Source organism: Telmatherina bonti, assembly GCF_933228915.1.
Source record: "Telmatherina bonti genome assembly, chromosome: 7".
NCBI classification, from domain to species: Eukaryota; Metazoa; Chordata; class Actinopteri; order Atheriniformes; family Telmatherinidae; genus Telmatherina; species Telmatherina bonti.
In genome coordinates this window covers 4,890,501-4,910,892 of record NC_136625.1, presented here as the reverse complement: position 1 = coordinate 4,910,892, position 20,392 = coordinate 4,890,501, and the positions used below count along the sequence as shown (strand labels likewise).

At 44.7% G+C, this 20,392-nt stretch overlaps 2 protein-coding genes across 2 annotated transcripts; both read right to left on the bottom strand.

The window, feature by feature from the left end:
• Positions 1-226: 226 nt before the first annotated feature.
• Positions 227-9,022, bottom strand: LOC306758092 (polyunsaturated fatty acid lipoxygenase ALOX8-like; the record flags this gene model as incomplete). Its single annotated transcript, XM_079243306.1, has 10 exons — positions 8,903-9,022; positions 8,638-8,804; positions 7,077-7,206; positions 6,756-6,994; positions 6,547-6,633; positions 4,228-4,397; positions 3,975-4,112; positions 2,396-2,528; positions 1,220-1,390; positions 227-406 (listed from the first exon to the last, which is right to left on the bottom strand). The coding sequence occupies exons 1-10, from the start codon at positions 8,940-8,942 to the stop codon at positions 227-229; spliced, it is 1,455 nt and encodes a 484-aa protein (XP_079099432.1). The 5' UTR covers positions 8,943-9,022.
• Positions 9,023-9,288: 266 nt separating this feature from the next.
• Positions 9,289-10,438, bottom strand: LOC306757871 (hydroperoxide isomerase ALOXE3-like; the record flags this gene model as incomplete). Its single annotated transcript, XM_079243044.1, has 3 exons — positions 9,289-9,374; positions 9,450-9,654; positions 10,265-10,438. 3 exons carry the CDS (start codon positions 10,436-10,438, stop codon positions 9,289-9,291), a joined length of 465 nt encoding a protein of 154 aa, XP_079099170.1.
• Between the last annotated feature and the right edge of the window lie 9,954 nt (positions 10,439-20,392).

Below are 20,392 nucleotides of genomic sequence, written 5' to 3'. Positions count from 1 at the left end.
TTTCCTGCAACGTGTCCAACACAGAATGCAGCCAGAAGATCAATGTTCATCATGATTTCATCATCTAGAGACTCGCCTGGCTTCCAACCAGCAACCTCACATGCAGCAGAGCGACCAGGCAGGCCACGGCCGGTGGAGGTCCTGAATCAGCTGTCAGGAAAGCCAGTTGGGACCGGTTCCCTCTCCGCCAGGCTGAACTTAGCTACTAGCTGACAGGAACACACACTCATGTGCTCACACTGTTCTCCACCAGCTTCGGGTCCAGGTAGGTGTACGGCACCTCCAGGCTCTGGTTTCGCTCCCGGACCTCCATGCTGAAGCTCTGAAGCTCTTGCTGGAAGTGTTTTATAGCCTGGCGGGGTCCGTCCTCAGTGAAGTGGTCCTCTGGGTAGTCGCCAAGAAGATCCTGAAATCAGAGATACGTTGAATTCGTCTCGCATCAGTTTCTGGTGTTCATACCGAGATGTTTTCATGAACCGAGTCAACGTGAGGCGTCTGCACCTGTACAGACACGTGATGCAGCTAGCATGTAGCAGCTAGCATGTAGCATGTAACTGTTAGCATGTAGTAGGTAGCATGTAGCAGCTAGCATGTAGCATGTAGGCTAGCAGCTAGCATGTAGCATGTAGGGTAGCAGGTAGGCTAGCATGTAGCTGTTAGCATGTAACATGTAACTGTTAGCATTTAAGGTAGCAGCTGGCATGTAGCATGTAGGCTAGCAGCTAGCATGTAGCATGTAGGGTAGCAGGTAGGCTAGCATGTAGCTGTTAGCATGTAACTGTTAGCATGTAGTAGGTAGCATGTAGGGTAGCAGGTAGCATGTAGTGGGTAGCATGTAGGCTAGCATGTAGCATGTAATTGGTAGCATGTAGCATGTAACAGGTAGCATGTAGCACGTAGGCTAGCATGTAGCAGCTAGCATGTAGCATGTAACTGTTAGCATGTAGTAGGTAGCATGTAGGCTAGCATGAAGCATGTAGCATGTAATTGGTATAATGTAGCATGTAACAGGTAGCATGTAGCAGCCTTTCGGGACGCCGCCTTTTGGGACGCCGCCTGCAGACGTCTTGCAGATGAAGCCCGTCTATCTGCTCGGTGAGAGGAGCCTGAGGTGGAAGTGTGTTCATGTTTCATGATGACTGAAGGTCAGAAAAGTCTTTTTACCATCTCCGAAGGGTGCGAGTCACTGCTCAGTTTTCTTCTGGTCTTGGTCTATTACTTTGTCGGTGGACTGTGTGCTGAGCAGCCAGACCGTCGCCATGCTGTGAACCGTTGTTTTCATATCAGGGAAGGTTTCCAGCAGCTGGGCCTCAGAAACTGTCCCCTGTCTGGTTGGTGGGGGCTTGGCCAGCGAGGACGGGGCATTGGGCATCCAGCCGGCGTAGTCATACTGCAGCCATGAAGAGATTTCACATCAGGGATGATGGATGTTGGAGGATGTAAACACTGTGCTGCTTCATTACTGTCATGTTTTAAATGTTGTTGTCTGTCATCCAAAGAGTCTGTTATGGATATCCTGAACGTCTGGGTTTACCAATCAGCAACCAGAACCTGCAGTTCCCCCCTCCTCCACTAGGGGCTCCAGACCAGAGCAAATCTCCATAGACTCCCATGTTAAAAAGACCAACTTCTCAGCAGGAATAAACACGTTTACAGCAGGAATAAACATGTTTACAGCAGAAATAAACATGTTTACAGCAGGAATAAACATGTTTACAGCAGGAATAAACACGTTTACAGCAGGAATAAACACGTTTACAGCAGGAATAAACACGTTTACAGCAGGAATAAACATGTTTACAGCAGAAATAAACATGTTTACAGCCTGGTACAAAACTCTATTTTAGGTTTAATAGGTCAGGTTTATCTTCATGACAACTGTAGGGGAAGTGAATTTTTTTCTAACTCGCCCGTTTAAAAGTAATTTAATCTCGAAGTTCGGCACATTTAGGGGCGTGTCCTTTTGATTGACAGGTACCAATCTCCCGCTTCAAGTAAGAATTACGTAGAACAACCGCGGTTTTTAGCCGATTAACAATGTGACTTAGCTTTAGCCCGCTTACCTCCGTTAGCTGGTTAGCTCCTGTTATCTCCAGGTTAGCTCGGTTAGCTCTTAGCTACAGAAAGCTCGGAGTTCGCTCGATGTCAATCATCCACCATGACGCTCACAGCCCCCCTCTCAGCTCCACCTCTTTGCCCATATTTGTATTTTCCGGGTGAGACGACACGCATGCCGCTGCCAAGATGGTGATGGTAGGAACCGCCCACCGAGCTTCAATTCAGCTCTTCAGAAACCTACGGGTGACGTCACGGAGGCTCCGCCCATCTTTTATATTCTGTCGGTGGTGTTTGCACATCGGCAGTGTAACGGTGGAGATCATGCTAAAACACTCACCTGTCCTGTGTTCACAGCAGAGTGCTGAGCTGAGCAGGTGAGGATCACCATGGTAACAAACTTGACCAAGTCCTCCACTGTGGTGAATTTCTCTGGAATTCCTGGCAGTTTGGGAAAAATCCGAAAAGAAAAGCTTTATGACTGGACTGCAGGTGGACTGCTGTCTTGGTGGCATCTCCAGCTGGATCAACTGATCTACGGAGGCTGGCAGGGGACATTCCTGCTGTCATATACGTTCATTTTTTCCTCTTTTCACCAGATAATTAGCAGCATGAGACCAAACTTCTGGGAGTGATAGTTGATAACAAATTATCATGGAGAAAACACATAAATAATATGATTGCAAAGATGGGTAGGGGTATCTTAATTATAAGAAGACAGGCAACTTTTATGACGCAAAACATCCTCAAAACTATAATTCTATCACTGATCTTATCTCAACTAGATTACTGTCCAGTCGTTTGGTCCAATGCCACAAGGGAGGTGTCAGACAGACTACAACATGTAGAAAATAAAGCTGCCTGAACGGTACTGAAGTGTGATTTCAGGACAAATATCATCACAATGCAGAAGAAACTTAACTGGTTGTTGGTCAAAGACAGACTCTTATATTCACTGACAGTTGTAATCAGAAATATATCTGTATTAAACCTACCTGTTATTTTATTTAATAACCGTACTTTTAGTGCTGGAAATCATGAATATACCACAAGACATGCAAAAGATGGAAATTTTAGCTTGCCTAAAGAAACATCAGATGCCAGAAAAAGAACTGTTACGTATAGAAGCATGAAAATATGGAATTCTCTACCGAAGAACATTCAATCAACCACTGACCTTAAAAACTTTCAAATATTATTAAAAAACTATTTTTCACAAGTACAGGTATCAATATAAATCATAATTCTAAGAGTTTGGTGATAAAAGTCTAATAAATACAAATGAATGTGTAATAGAATAAACTGATAATGTGGACAGAGGTGTACTTGAAGATTTGTATTATAGATAATCAAATATATCGGTTGATTTCTGATTAGAAGTTAGCATATTTTTATGAATGAATAGTTTACATGACAGGATGTAATATGAATGGACGTTACATGCATGCATTTACTTCTGTAAAAATGGATGTAAAGAGATGGATTTGAAGATGTAAAAAGCTTCCAGGATTGAACTGATGTGTTGATGTGCTGTGTAACTTTTTATAAGTTTTTGTTTGTGATATTATAATTGTGCGGGACCCCAGGAAGACTAGCTGTAGCTTACTACAGCTAATGGGGATCCTTCCTAAACTAAACTGTAACTGGTTTCAGCAGGAGGAATCTCGACCACTTTGTCTCCTTACTGGTCAACAAGTCAAACCTGCTGGTGTTCAGTCGGAGGAACGGCGTGCACGGTGCCGTTTCCCGCGGTACGGACGTGGAAGACGCTGCGGTTTTTTATCATGTCAAGACGTGAAAATTCCTCCAAGAGGAAACGCTCAGCGTTAACTCATCCTGATGTCTCTGAGTAACAGTTATTAATGATGGAGGACAAAGAAGGCCGTGTGCCATCAGGGACAACAGATGCCTGTTATCACCATCTACTTCCCCCACCCGAGGCTTTCTTAGACAGGAATCCATGTTTAAAGATGTCCAGGATCCAGTTCTTCAGCTCCAGGTCCTGCTGCACCCTGGCATCTTCGTGGTAGTAGTAGCTGAGCATGTTCTTCACAAACCTTTAAAAAAAAGACGCATTACTTCTTTTGTATTTACTGTGGTCCCGGTGGAGCTTCTTCAGGAAGCAGGATGTCAGATGTTGGTGTGCAGGAAGGTAGAAACAGCTGCTAGGACCTGTGGATGATGTCCCACAGCTTCAGCCCATCGTCTCTGTAGTAAAAGTTTGGAACGTCTTCCAGCCCACGGTCACCAATATCATCATGGATGCAGAGGGATCTGTAGGTCAGGGAGGACAGAGATCTCTCCAGGATGGTCAGCATTCCCTTTCCACCACAAGCTGCGAACTGCAGAGGAGGAACACCACAGTCAGGACGTGTTTCTAGGACCCGTCAGGAGGTCTGATGCGTGAGAGGAGGTTAGATTAGCTCCTCGTAGCAACAGCTTCTGAGGAGGTTCAGAGATGATGCCTGTTCTGGAACGAGGACAAACAAAGACGGGAAGGAACAAACTCTAAGTTCAGACGGGAGAGTCTCTCCAGTCAGACCAGTAGAGCCGGTAGTTCTTCCCATAGCACGCACCTCTAAGGCAGGTTTCATCCATACTCGGACTCAATGCTTGGATTTTCATGATTCTGATCAGAACAAAACTAAAGAGATTCTCATTTTAGCTCTTTTGTTTGTAAACAATATAAAACAACATCAACAGTGTTATAAATAATAACTCATTTTTTCACACAGTTGTTGAAGAAAAATGATGTGAAAAGCAAAACAAGCTTAAAGAACACGCCTAACCCTCCTTCCCGCGTGGAAAAAAATTCATCTCACCTTCTCGTATGGAACCGTACTGATACTAGCCTTGGTATCAATATGATCAATAATCCCATCAATATGTGGATGGATGCAGGGTGTAGTCCAGGGTATACGCGGGTAGAAATACTTCTTTTTCAGCCCGCCACCTCTAACCCCCTCTGATGCTGCTTTTACCGTTACAAACGACGTCACCCAGCAGCTCAGCCGAGGTTACCAGTATGCTACACTGGTGCAGTTCGCCATCAGCTGCGCTAACTTCAGCCCGAACATAGACATAAAACAGATAGATGTGTGTATGTCTATGAGCCTGCCTGCCACCAGTCTGTGTACCAGTACCGGCTTAGTCATTCATGACTCTTCCTCTCTGAAGCCGAAGAGCAGAAATGATGAGACAAAGAGCAGACATACGGATGGATTTGGGGTAAACAGCGTTTCACCAGTCCAGGACTGGAAGGATCCACCCAGACCAGCAGACCTGGCAGGAGACGTCTCTGAAACTGACCGATAAGGACTTTGGACCAGAACTTAATGACAGCGACTGGTTCTGGTCTAATAAGCATTGATGAACCAGCTTTCAGGAAACAGAAGCTGATGGACGGCGTTCCCCAAGGCTCAGTTTTAGGCCCAGCTCTTTATGGCGTCCACCAACTTCCACAGTTATGCTGATGATACGCAGCTTTATATTCCCGTGTCTCCTGGTGACACTCGTCCCTTTTAACCGTGTTTTAGATACGAAGACATGGACAGAAACGTCCCTCAGCTCCACCAGGACAAAGCAGAAGGTTTAGATCCGTCTGAACACGCAGAGAGGAACGTCATCAAACTTCTTTTAACCCATCTGGAGATGCAGAACCTTAGAGCCATTTTGGTTCTAAGTTTGAATGTTTCAGGTTAAAGTCTGGAAGACGGGGTTCTCAGAGGGACGCTTCGTGTCTCAGGTCAGTGCAGAGACACCGAGTCATGCCGTTAGCAGCTGGAGGGTGTGTTATTGGAAAGTTCTTCTTCCTGGTTGTCCCACAACCAGAAATCTTTCCCGCCTTTACAGAACTCAGCAGACAGATTTAAAACCTCAGTGCTGGTTTCTTCTTCGCTCCACAGTTGATTTTAAAAACTCTTACTGGTCCTAGAAGCTCGGGAACGTTTTAGCTGTGAGTATTTATCAGACTTGCTTTAGTTTACGAACCCGGCCGGGTTTACATGGAGGAGCATCCTGCAGGGTTTCTGCTCCTCACCTGCAGAACCTTCCGGACGACCTGAAGGCAGCGGATCTTTAAAACTCTGATTGTTTTTTCTGATCTTTATTTTACTGTTTTCCTATTTTATTCTTTTTATTTCACCATTTACCGTCTTTAACTCTCCAGTTTCTGGGCTTCCCGATGCGGTGAGTTCGCGTCAGGTCAGCATGTACATGTGTGTTGCTGCGTGGTCATGTGCACACGCCTGCTGTATGCGTGTAAAATGTTTTCTTCTTTTCAGGTTGTTCATTATGTCTTCATGTGAAGAACTTTGCACGACATTTTTGTATAAATAAAGTTTGACTCCTGACTTGATGTGACTGACATGTCGGTTAACTTCCTGCTCCTCATGTAAACATCCAGCTGCTGGAAAGAAGTCAAGTGAAGCCATGTTTTCATCCACATGAGACGTAAAGCATGAAGGTCTGCTGCACTGCAGCTTTCCGTACCCGGTTTATGGTTCCCGTCTTCGACATGAGCAGATTTCGAGCCAAGACGTTGATCTGCAGAGTGTAGCGAGTGTGAGGGACGAGAAGCTGGAAGAGAAACAACAGTTCAGTTCCTACCAGTGTGTGTGTGTGTGTGTGTGTGTGTGTTCTGCACCATGAACAGAGGAGGAAACAGAGATAAATGTGCAGACACACAGCCTGGCAGGTACCTTGTACAAAGGGTGCACCATGGGAAGGCTGCGCAGCAGTGCAACGCTGAACACCTCAGCCAGCAGGTGGGCTTTGACCTCATGCAGGTGGAACTCTGCACTTCGTACATACATCTTTGCTAACAGCCAGTCGTACTCGGAGTCGGAGGGCGTGAAGATCAGGCTGTCCTTTGCTGCCTGCTTCAGCTGCAGAAACTTCATTTCACCCCCTTGTCTCTCATCTCGTCCGTCCTGAACGTCTGAGACGGTTTTTTCTATCTTTAGCTTCATGAACGATAAAGAACTGATTTCTTCTGGCCTGAGCTGAACAGCTGCTCTCACCTGGATGGCGACTGGCATCAGTTTGTCTGCAGGAGACGAGAGGAGCCATCAGGTACTGCTGCTCACCACTGATTGTGTTTGCTTTCACTCCATCCAGAATCTTATAGTCACACAGGAAGATGTTTCCTTTCTGTTGGATGTTTACATAAAAACAAGACATTGTTGCATCACCATGGACGTGGAAACGGCTGATATGAACTGCAAAGAGCTAACACCAGAATAAAACCAGTTTCTATGTTGCACATTCATCATAACAAAGTTGTTTAATGGAAAATATTTCATGGATCCCAGAAGGGAAGCGGTCATATTCTAGGAATTATAGATTATTATTATTATTATCATGCTTTTTACAGGAATAATAAACAGTGAAAATGTTGAATCTGAAGGTGGCGTTTGATGTGAAACTGCAGTAAATGAGGGGTTGAGGGGAGGAATAATGCAGACATACGACCAAAAATACCTCGGTACAGAAAAGCACAAACTCAGACTGTCACAACGTACAGGATCCGATGGGGTAGGAGCCATGTTTCTTTCATAAGTTCCCCATCCACCAGGGGGTTGTTAATGGGGGAGGCAAACAGTTTTCTACGGTACGTCCAGCAGACTCACGTTTGATACCGTTAAGCCATTTTATCATAAAATGGCTTAACGGAGGGTGTGTTATTTTAACAGCAACAAAAGGACAATAATCATCAACTGGATCTCACGACAGCGGAGGGGAGTGATCATTCAAGAGGAAGTACAAGTAGTAAGCTAATTAACCCATTGACAACCAGTAGCGGTGTTGTACATGTTAGACACTACAGATGGGGTGGGTGTGAAAACAGGGTCTCCCAGCCAGCACACCAGGGGCAGAAACAGCTGATTCTCACATGCAGTCCACCGTTGCCTGGAAGTGGCAGGGAGGGGTCCAACAAAGACGGTGAGTCATCAGCAGGTGCGTCCAGCTGGCTGGAGCCAGCAGGTAAAAGGAGGAAATCCTTGACTGGGTCGGTTGTGTCCTGGTTAAGTTTTAACTCAGTGGTTTTACTGTCAGAAAATCTGACTGCTTTCTGTTTTTCCAGTGAGAGGCTGAGAGGTGATAGATGCAGTATCTATCAGGGTTAAAACGGAGCCGATGCCGACACCATGTCCTGCCCAAAGCAAGGCGAGTATTTCTGTCTGAACACCACCCGTTACCATGGTAACAGGAAACAAGTCTTTAGTTTCCTGCCCAGCATCTCCACAGACACTGAAGCTACACAAACTTGTGTGATGATTGTTTGAGTTTTTAGGCGAAGAAGCAGCTACACGTGAGGCAATGCTATGCTAACTTATAGCATTAGCATTATGTTAGCAATATGGTGTCATTTCTCCGCTAGCAAGAGAGCTAGCCAATCCTGCTAGTGAAATAAAGACGTGCCTCATGTGCGGCGCTAAGTTTCCACCTCCTCAGCCTCCATGGCGGTGAGAGCGGGACAGGTGATCTCCAGTGCACAACTCCTTTCCTCCTGCTGCCCAGGAACCTTTAATCTGCTCCTCAGAGTCATTAATAGTCTACTTTGTTCAGAAAATCCGTCACCTTCATCTCTTTTTCCAGAGAGAAGCCATGATCCTCGAAGACCATGCTGTCCATGACGGGGAAGTTGCTCGGCAGGGTCCTGCAGCGTTGGATCATCACGGGGTTGATGCCATTCAGAAACTGGTAACCGAAGAACGCGTCGTCCTTCCAGTGGTCGCGAACGTCGTCTGAAAAAAGTTCAGTTTACATCACTGTGATCCAAACAAACTGAGCCAGTTTGAGTGGCTGATGAATATAAGTGCATGAGATTATTCTGACATGATACCTCCAATGTGGGTCCGATGGCAGCTGTAGAGTCGCTCCATATCCTGAATGTTGGTCCACTTCTTCTTGCATTCTGCCCATTCTGTCAGTTCCAGCTCTATCAGCCTTAAATGAAGAGCTTTAAGACATTTCAAGGTTTAAATTCAGAGATAGGTGGAGAAAGATGTGACTGAAAAGATGACTTTACCCGTGCACCGCTGAATATTTGAACTCTAAAGTCTTTGTGAAGGAGAAGCGGTCATCAGGAGGCAAAGACCTGACGCTTCCCGCCTTCATGCAGTGAGGCATTCCCGATGCGTACTCTCTCCAGCTGGATAAACAGAAAACAGCCTGGACTACAGGATGTTTGATGCTCATCGAGGGAAAGCTGTGATAGTCTCACACTTTTTACCAGTAGACTTGCTTTCTGGTCTGAAGCTCCTTCTTCCGCTCATACTGTGCTAGGCTGTTTGTTTCATCAGACGCTAACAGAGCTGAAAACAAGGCTTTCATTACTTTACTGTCACGTTACGCGTTCTGGATCCAGTAAAATGGGTTGAGCATCCCACCTTTCCCCTCCCTGAAGCTGTGCACATTGCTGTCGGTGATCCAGTGGTAGATGGGAAAGTTGAAGATGTCTCCAATGGGAGACCTCACCACCACCTTAGCAGGGTACCAACTATGTTTTATCTTCCAGAAGTGTGACTGTTTGACTAAGTGGATCAGAAGCAGCTGTCCGATGGCTTTGGAGCAGGACACATGAAAGGTCGAGACCTACAGGGACGAGACAATGAGATAGAAATTCCACCATCCTGTTGAGTGTCGGGCTGTTGCATCGGCTCTGGATTCTGCAGCTTTGCAGAGCTGCACCTGTCCTTCATCTCCTCTGACAAGTTACCAGACGCTGTTTGTTAAGTTTAAACCCTTAACATCTTAACATAATTATCATTAAATAATCAGGAGTCCAGACAATCACAGGTCGGTCGATGTGTGTGCATAAGTCTTTTCCCGTAATCGTTCTTCTGGGGAACAGATGTCTCCCATGTCCGCTGTTTCCTGGCATCTCGCCCAGACATCCTGTTTATCTGAAGTCTTCTCACGCACACAGAAACCTTTTGACTTCTACATGACGAGTAATAAAGAATATCAATATGAGTAATGAAAAGTTAGAATATAAACTTAAGAATGATACAACAACTGAAATTCCCAACACTGTTCAAAAGCACGAGGTGTCAAATGAAGCCGCTCGCCTCCAGTCAGCCTGAGGCAGACCTGGAAGTGGTCTCTGTACAGAAGCAGCATTATGATTAGCAGGAGTGTGCTACCCATCCTGTGCACCAGAGTTCCCTTCATCATGGATTCAGATAAAAACCATGAACCTTACGTCTCCTTTGTGGAAGAATGGGCCCAGTTTGTGCAGTTTGTGTCGTTCACGCTCCCCGTCTGTTCCCACCAGCGTGATGAAGATGTTGTCACATGTGCTGGCAAAAGCCAGATCTCCGGTGTAGACCGTCACTTCGTAGTCCATTTTAACCATTTTCTCTCCCAAACGGTCCATTCCTGCACGGCAGGGAGAAGCACGATGTCTGTAGGAATGTTCTGGTTATATTATTTCCAAACTGGCTGATCTCCAATAAATAAAGCAAATGTCGCAGTTCAGGCAGACGAAGAGGCTTCTGCAGTTCTCACACAGCAGCTGGACAGAACCACTGAATGCTTCTCTTCATGGCTTCTCCGGCTGTGCTGCTAACAGACGGAAGCCCGACCTCCACCTTGGAGGAGGTCAGGATAAACATACTCTGCCATACTGGGAGCTCAGCGATGCTCATGGTGTCTTTGGATTTAATTAAAGACTCAGCAGTGAAGACACAGTTGGGTTATGGCAGGAATGTGCAATCAGAAGCCTCAGGTCCAGGTTTCAGATGGATAAACGGCTTCATGGTGCTGTAACCAGAAGAGCAGTGGCTGCAGTGGTTCTGTCCCAGCTGGAGGACACAGTCTGAAAAGTGAATACTTACATGTCTGCAGACGGTGCTGGACTGTAGAAAGTTTTGATAGAAAACGCATCACTGGAGCTTCACAATGGCTGAACTCATTACATGTAAATGATTTCATGAAAAGTTCTGCAGTAACTACATGATTCAGTTTCAGTTCCTGGTTTTATGTTTGTCATTTGTCAAATATTTGTTCTACAAAACTTAAACAGATATGTTCAGGTACGCTGAGACCATTCAGCCTGACCCTGGAATATGGGGTTAGTTGGGTAAAACCTGGAGAAAAGCTATAAAATCATATTTTATTCTTAAGCAGACCAACTATGTCAGGTTTCCTTCTGGTGTTTAGAACCTAAAAGACGTGTTGTATGCCTCTGGGTCATAACTAAGCTGAATGAGAAGGATTGACCTTTGGGATGAGGGAAAATAGAACATAGAAACCTCTGATAGGTGATAACACGGTCTGTCACTGAAAATCTTGCAGCAGGTCTACAAGGACGGAAACTGATCTCAGAAGTTCCTCGTTCTGCTTTTAGAAATCAGAGCTGAAGATCTGACAGGAAATGTGGGAAGAACTCCCCTAAATTCCAGCGGCGGATTGGATTCTCTGATATCTGCTCAATCAAACCAATCTTGGGAATTTGGCTTCCATTGCTGATGAACTCAGACAGTGACTGATGAAGTCACACAGGAGGTTCCTGCCACCTGGAGACGGCGTACGTCAACCAGCGATACTTTTACATTCCATGTTTTCACTCTACAAGATTAGAATCATTTTTTAATTTTCTTATTTGAACCTTTTTTGGTTTTGTTAAAGGGACAATGTGTCAGAATTCCTCCCATCCAACGCTGAAATCGTGTACCATATTCAGATAAATAATGCATGCTAGCTCCTCACCTCATGAACACCTGTAGCCACAACGGTGGATCAAAAAGCCTCAACAACAGATGGAACCATGTGATCCGTGGCTTTCAGTGGCGGTAAACCCGGGCTAGAGGCCGGTGGGGAGGCTTTAGCTGCATTTACGGGGACGAAAAACGACGTTTACCACCATTCTGAAAGCAACTGAAAGCAGGTAAACGTTGACTTCTGCAGCAACGAGACTGCTGTTATGCTAACCATGCTAACGAGCAACGCTGTCAAACAAACCCAAGGAAACAGTTAGCTTCAGGCTAATTTAGCCAGTACAGCTGACTTTCTGGAGGAGGAGAAAACCTCTGAAATCTTCCTCCTTCTTGAGCTCCTTCCGTCGGGGAAGTTTAGCTTCATGTTGATGCTCCGGCCTCGCTGCCTTCAAGTTCCTTCTTCTCCATGCTGGAAACGTTCCTGAGCTGCTGCTGCAGTTTGGAACAGATGTTCCAGCTTGCCTTTCGCTGATCTCCTCCGGCGTCTCATTCTGGGAAAACGTTTTGTTATTCCACGTTGGTGCCGTTTGTCCCTTACCAGCAGCTGTATTTTCAACATGGCCGACTGTCATGGCGCTTCCCCACCGGCTGACTCGTCGTATGTAGAAACAAATCTAAAATTCTGCTCTTGTGAAAGTCATAAATCGCCACTGATGACACAGAAAAGCAGTAAAACAACAGAAAATGTTCTTCAAGCTAATCATTTGATAATGGCTAAAACCTTTGGCGCCCTGCGATGGAGCGGCGAGATGTCCAGGGTGTACCCTGCCTTTCGCCCACAGACTGCTGGGATAGGCTCCAGCTTCCCGCCACCCTGAACTGGATTTACCGGTGAGGAAAATGAATGAATGACTAAAAACTTTGGCATTTGTGTGAGGATATTCTTTAACTCATCAATAAGTGACAACATCTGAATAAAAGAAACTTTCTGTGGACTGATTTTACTTCTTGATGTAAATAATCTGAAACTTTGGTAAATGCTCCAGAAAATCTCCATTTCATGTATAAATGAATAATCAGGATAATAACTAATCAGGTTAGCGAGTAGCTAATCAGTCATGATCACGGCGCATCTAAAAGCTGTCTGAACGGGAAACTGTGATCCTGTGTTGTTAATGATTTATTAACAGGAAGACAGACGGCTGACCAGCAGTTTCTTCTGTTCTTTGGCTTTTTCTTTATTTTGTGTGGAATTGTTTTTGCTGTTTCTAAGAAATCAGCAGCGATCGAAGTCAAACTCAGCAAAGTCTGATGTGAGTCAGGTGCGTTGCAGCAGGGAACACGTGAGGGACTCTGGAGGGGCGGACTTGGTCTCCCTGCCCTGGTGTGTGGTTGCCAGGTTTTACCAGCCTGACTCTCTGCTCTTTGTTGTGTTTCTGCTGAGTCCAGCCGGGAGCTTTTGTAAGATCCGACCAGAGACGACGTGAAAATGAACCTTTGGCTGAATCTGACATGTTTAGAAGAGTTTGTTTTAAAACGCTTTCTCCCTGTCAAAAAATGTATTTTAAATAAATAAATAAGTACAACAAGCTCTGTTCTTAGCTGCTAACAGCTGGGTCCGCTCCTTTCCCACCAGCCGGGCATTTGCCCCGGGAGGAGTGATGACGAGCAGGAGGAAGAGGAGAAGTTTGTCGGCCAAATGGAGGGAAAGCATTTACTTTTCTGAGGTAGAAAATTATTTATATGTGGAAAAAAGAATAAAAACATGATCGTTACACATTTCTTTCAGGCTGTCGCCAGTAAAGTGAATATGTGTCCATTGGAGGTGTCCTATTACCCCACAAGGATTTGCATCCAGACCTGGTGCATGCTGGGCTCTTTTTCTGTGCCAAAAGTCTGCAGACGTTCAGGACCAACATCATGAAGGAAACATGCATGTTTCCCAGAACGGAGAGAAAAAACACATTTTATCAGAATAACAGAAGTTATGAAAGAAAAAGCAGCTTTCTTGTTGATCGTGGAGCAACATATTATATGAGAAATATGCAGTTCTGTAAAACATAAACGTGTTTTCTTGCTAAAGGTTTGGTGAAAGTTTTACTCAGGTTTATTATGGAAATATGGAAAATGATTAACGACATTTTAAAAGGTAGAAAAACATAAAACATGTGGAAAATGTTTAACACAAACATGGCGGTTTAACTGGAATATAATAATCCAGATCTGTAAAAATGTCCAGTTCTGACTGGTTCCAGGTGGATCAATGAGTCCAGTTTACAGATCAAGTTAAAAAGCAGCCGTTTGTCTGAAAACCTTCCATGTTGGTAATCAGCTGCTGAATAAATCCGGATGTCGACGTGAGTCTTTTCATCTGCAGAAACATTGTTGGTGAGTTTTTCTCTGAAAATAAAAGAGTCTTTGCAGCTGGAAGCACAGAGACTGACAGAGACTCCTGTCACTGTGGGCTGCAGAGCACAGTAGTACACAGCAGAGTCTGTCACTGCAGCAGAGGAGATCTGCAGATCTACATGTTTCTGTGTTTTGTCTATGTGAGCTTTAAAATCAGACTCAGGTGGATGAATCGATCCTCCCTCTGTGATGTAGAGCAGGAACTCTGGTCTGGATCTCTGCTGTTGTCGGTACCACTGGATACTGTAGATGGAACCCTCATATTCACAGCTCACAGTGATGCTTCTTCCCTCTGCAACAACTTCTTCACTGCTTTGCTGTTTTATGACGTTCATGGAGCCCATTGCTGCAAAATGAGTCGTTCATGTCAGTTATTCTGCAGGAGATCCAAACAGCAAGAGACTCGACAGAAGTTCTTCACTTTGACTTTCACATGTGATCAAACTGAGACTGGTTTACAAAGTCAGACAAGATTTTTCTCTGTGTTCCAACACTCACCTACGTAGTGAGAGAGAAGTAGAAACAGGTAAAGTAACATGTTTTCACAGCAGATGAACAAAGTTCTTCCACTGCAGCAGAATGAAAACGAAGCAGCTTCTCTGCTGCACAGCCTTCTCCTCAACATCGAGCTGCTTTTACTTCTGCACACACAAACCATCTCATTGGCTGAGGTCGGCCGTGGTGGGCGGAGCCAGACACAAACACATTTTACTCTTTTCTTTCTGGTGTCGATATCCAAACTACCTTTTATGTGTAAACGCCTTGAAAAGGTGGAGGAGACGCACAATCCTGGTTCTGCTGGGTCTCAGTTCAGCTTTGGACCCGGTGGATCAGAGCATCCTCGTGGACAGGCTGAGAGACTGGGTAGGAGTCTCTGGAACTGCACTAACCCGGTTCAGGTCTTATCTGTCTGACAGGTAGCTGACAGGCTCCATAAGTCAGAGTCTGTCCTCCTTTCCTCTGGTGTTCCCCAGGGCTCGGTCTTGGGCCCGTCCCATTCTCATCTCTAAACTGGAGGATATCTCATACCATGTGTTTGCAGTTCTGATTTTCTCTTGTCCCTGATGGGACAGGACAGATCCATTCTCTACCTGACTGGATGGACAGTAGTTATTTACAGTTAAATGCAGCTAAAAGTCAAGTTTTAATTGTTGCCCTGAAGGTTTGGCTTCTAAAGCTGTCAGCTGTTTACGGGTCCTTTCTGTTAATGTGGGCACCAGTTCTAAAACCTTGGGGTTTTCATCGGGTTATGCTCTTTGATGAACAAATGAAACCTTGGACCTGGTCCTGTTTCTTCCACCTTAAAAACATCACCAGACTTTGGTCGGTTGTCTCTGATTCAGACCTGGAAACCATCATTCCCGCCTTCATCTCCTCACGCCTCCATTATTGTAACGTCTTCACCTGCCTCAGTAAAACCTCGTCAGAAACCACCTTCAGTCCACCCAGAACGCTGCTGCCCGACTTCTGTCCACATCCCATAAATGCTCTCACATCACTCCTGTCTGAACATCTGGGCTCCCCGTAAATCCATTCCAACATCCTCACCCTCACATCCAGAGCCCTCAGCGGCCAGACTCCTCCTTATGAAGCTGATCTCCTCTCTTTCTAGCACCCTGTGAGGTCTCTGCCATCTGCTGAATCCCGACCACTTTGTTGCCCACATGGCAGGTTAAAAACCAAAGGTGATGGAGCTTTTCGTCCGTCGCCAACAAACGGTGGAACTCACTTCCTCTTCAGTGAAGAGCCTCCTCTGCTGACGCTTTTAGAAAAAAGTTCAACAACATCTGTTTAGACCAGCATTTGAACCAGCTGGATGGTTTTTCTGTTGGTTTCTAACAAAATGTTTTGCTGCTTTTATTTGTCATTTATCTTGAATATTAATTGTTTGATGTCTGATGGAATTTTATGTATTTTATCCAGTAAAACACTTTGTGAGTCTTCTCTGTGAGATGTGTTATATAAATGAAATGTATGAACTTCTCTGATTAGAGTTTCTGTGTTCTTGCTCATCAGGTGATGTCTGAATCTTCAGAGCTGCCATGTGGAGTTCCTCAGGGCTCCATTCTGGGGTCTATTTAGTTTCTGTTATATGTGGTTCCCTTAACTCAGGTAATAAAACAGTTCATTGATATCTCTTATCATCTTTGTACTGATTCAGACCCTGTGAACTCCAATAATTCACCGGACAATGTCGTCCCTGAGAATAAACAGGTGGGTCAGAACTCTGCAGGGAGACTTATTACGACTCTTTCTGTTGTTTTGTGTTCAGCACATTGGGTTGCCTTGTTTGTTTCACATCACAGTTTCGCTCAGCCAATCAGATTTTCTGCTTCCACAGCAGCTCTGTCTCTGTCTCTGATCTTTACTGCTTCATTTCTCTCTTGTCTTTGTCATCAGTCCAATGACTCAACAATCAGAGCTTTAACAGCATGTGAGGCCCTCTAGTGGACGTTGTGGAGTATTGCATTGTCTTTGCTCCAAAGGTTTTTCTACAGAGTTTTGCTGTTTCCTGTCACTGTGGGCTGCAGAGCACAGTAGTACACAGCAGAGTCAGACAGCTGAAGCTTCTGGATCTTCAGATCAACTGATGATTTGTCTCTGAGCTTTGCATCAAATCTGTCTTTGCTGAACTCTGGAACATTTTCTCCTGATGTTGAGAAACGTTTCAGCATGTACTTTGGGGAACTATTTACTTCTTGTTTGTACCAGAACAATGTCGGAACTGGGTCGCTGGTAGTAAAGTTACATGTGAGTATAATATCATCTCCTTCAGCAGCAGTAACATCTCCTCTTGGCTGGGTCACTGTGTCACTGAGTTTTGCTGTTTCCTGTCACTGTGGGCTGCAGAGCACAGTAGTACACAGCAGAGTCTGTCACTGCAGCAGAGGAGATCTGCAGATCCATCAGAGTTTCTTCTTTTCTGACTCTAACAGAATGTCCACTGCCTGATTCTGCTCCAATCTCTCCAGACTCCAGGTGAGAGATCAGGAACTCTGGTGGTTTTCCTGGATCTTGTCGATACCAGAAGAAATAATCAGCAGCTCCTTTGGTGTATCTGCAGGACAGAGTAACATTGCTGCCTTCTAAACTGGTCATACTGGTGTTGATGGTGGTGAGTTGTTCATGGCTGAAACCTGAAGGAAGAGAAATCTTTGTTAATGTTTGGAGATGATTTACATTTATCTTCTTTTTCCTTTTTAGTCCAGTTTACCTGTGAGAAGGAGAAGAAGCAGAGAAATGGAAAAGCAGAAGATCAGCATGTTGAATAAAGGTGATGTTTGTGTGTTGAACTGTGTTGAATGTGGAAGTTTGTGTCTCTTCTATAGTTCAGTAACAGCTCAGCTCCTCCCTACATCTCTCCACTCAGCATCTGTGATGCTCCATGTTCCATGGAAGTGTTTTAGCTCCACCCGTTGATTGTGTGGAGGAAGCAGACGGCTCACTTCAGGTTTCTCAGCTTCTCTGTAGATCAGGTGTGGTCACATGATTAGTCTCAGGTGACAGCAGCCATGTTGGATCAAATCAAATCAAAGATACTTTATTCATCCCCCGAGGGGAAATTCAAAGTTCAATCCAGCTCGTCCAAGGTAAGACATACAGACATGTAACATTAATGACAAAAGAATAATACAGAACCAAGCTTAAGCTCAGGCCACGCAGCCAGTTTTACCGGCACCGCCTTATAACAGATAAGAACAGAGATACATTAGGATCATAGGGGGTCGAGGGAAAAAAGGTCATGTAACTCCGGGCCGCGCCACAACATGACGCAGTATGAAGAGACAGAGAAAAAAAAACTCATACACTGAAGCACAAACTCAGACAAAGACGCACAAAGTCCAGGGAGGCGGTGAGTCATGTGGGAGGAGACTGGGGGTGGTTGAGGAGGGGGACAGAGCGTCTATGAACATCTCTTCTTCCGTTCTCAGGAGGGGTTGCGCCGGCCCAAGGCTGCTGGGAAGCCGAATCCAGATATGATTGTTGTTTGGGTTCCAGGCGAGGAAAACAATTTGCCCTCGGCCTTGAGTCCATAGCCGATCTCAGGCAGCCGAATGGGGGGATCAATTTCCACCAGTCCTAGCAGACTTCTTCTCCATGTTGTTATCAATTCTGCAGACCAGCTCCGGGACCTCGGCCAAATGACCAGTATGGACCAGACTGGTATCCTGCTTACGGTCGAGTCCGGTCAACGCAAGAGTCTGCTCACTGCTAGCCCGGCACATACCGTTACAGAATTCAGGCAAAACATTTCAGCTTCTTTTATTCTCATGTCATACATTTATTTGTCAGTTTATGATGAAACCAATCAGTTGGTCAGATTACAAAGATGTCTTAAAGACATGAAAACCTGGACGAGTCTCAATTTGCAGACTGAGTTGTTTGTCTTTTGACCTGGAAGTCTCAGGGAGACAATGTCTCACTACAAAATGACTCTGATGACGTCACCTGGGTTTTATATATCAAAGCATCTGTCCTTTGACTCACATATAAAACATGGTTCTCACTCAGACGTCTTCCACCTGTGTAAAATGACTGAAAGTAGGAACAAATGAGGTCAATGATGTAGAAAACAGTGATGTTTACTTTCTTTCCACCTGAACAAAGAAGCCAGACTGAATCCTGACAAACCATAGAAGTGGAACAGTGTGTGAGGCCCTCTAGTGGACGTTGTGGAGTATTGCATTGTCTTTGCTCCAAAGGTTTTTCTACAGAGTTTTGCTGTTTCCTGTCACTGTGGGCCGCAGAGCACAGTAGTACACAGCAGAGTCTGTCACTGCAGCAGAGGAGATCTGCAGATCCATCCGTTTACTATCTTTGCTCACAATAAAAGTAAATCCAGCAACTGGATTTAATAATTTCATTCTGTTTCCTGTGTGAGAGATCAGGAACTCTGGTGGTTTTCCTGGATATTGTCGATACCAGAAGAAATAATCATTTGCAGCAGCTGCTTTCTTGTATCTGTAGGACAGAGTAACAGAGGTTCCTTCTAAACTGGACTCTTCATCCTTGACTGCAGTGAGTTCTTCACAGCTGACACCTAAAGGAAGAGAGAAGTCAAATAAGTGAAGAAGAAGCAGAAAATCCAGAAAAGGATCTTTTAAAGAATCAAACAAACCTGTTAGAATGACTAGAAACAGCAGAGTGAATCCAAATGTCTGCAAAGACAGCATGTTGAATAAAGGTGATGTTTGTGTGTCGAACTGTGTTGAATGTGGAAGTTTGTGTCTCTTCTATAGTTCAGTAACAGCTCAGCTCCTCCCTCCATCTCTCCGTCTCCTCTTTCATCTCCACTTTCTCTTCTCTCACTTCCTCTTCCTCCTGGTTAACAGTCTGCCTGCTTCATCTTCATCACTCTCAGATCAGCAGCTTAGACTACTTATTGTTTTAGAACAGGAGTTCAAACCATGAATCCCTTTTTCACAGCAGGAGACATCAGGACGATGATGTCTATAATTATAGTGTTTGATATTTTCCAAGAGGAAAATCAAATCTTCTCGCTTCTATTCAAGTGTAGGAAGGTCTGAACTTATAACTGATAATAATGTGATCTTCTTCAGACACACAGAACTTTTATAAGGATGGATGTTCCCATAAATTCAACCCAAAGAAGTGCTTCATCTTTGATCAAATGAAACTTTATTTATAAAGCATTTGTCTTACAAATGTAGTGCAAAGAAAACATCTGGAGATAAACTTAGTTTGGTTAGAAATACAGTTTTTTGTGAAGACTAGAGAACATGTCATTACAGTTATCTATTCTAGTAGAACTAAAAGCATCAGCACCTCATGCTGTTTAGGAGAGAGACCTCCCTGGAGTCTGCAGATGTTTTTAAGATGATAAAATCCTGTTTTTGTGACTTTTCTAATGTGAGGAATAAAATCCAGCTCAGAGTAAAAAAGAAAACCCAGATTTGTCACACTGAGAAGGTTTCAAATGTTTCAGTGTAGGTAAAATGATCTATTTTGTCTTCCGGAACAATCATTAAAATTTCAGTTTGTCCTGGTTTAGCTGCAGGAAATTCTTCCATCCATGACTTTATATCTAACATAGAGTTTAAAAGGACTTTAACAGGCTCTGCGTCATCAGGAGACACAGCGACGTAAAGCTGTGTATCATCAGCATAGCTGTGGACATCAATACAGTGTCTCCTGATGATGGGCTGCACCGTGGTTAGCAAGAAGGTTGCTAGTTAGATTCTCAGCTGGTGGGGAGGGGGGGTTGTGGGTGATGGGTTGTGCCTGTGTGTGTGTGGGGGGGG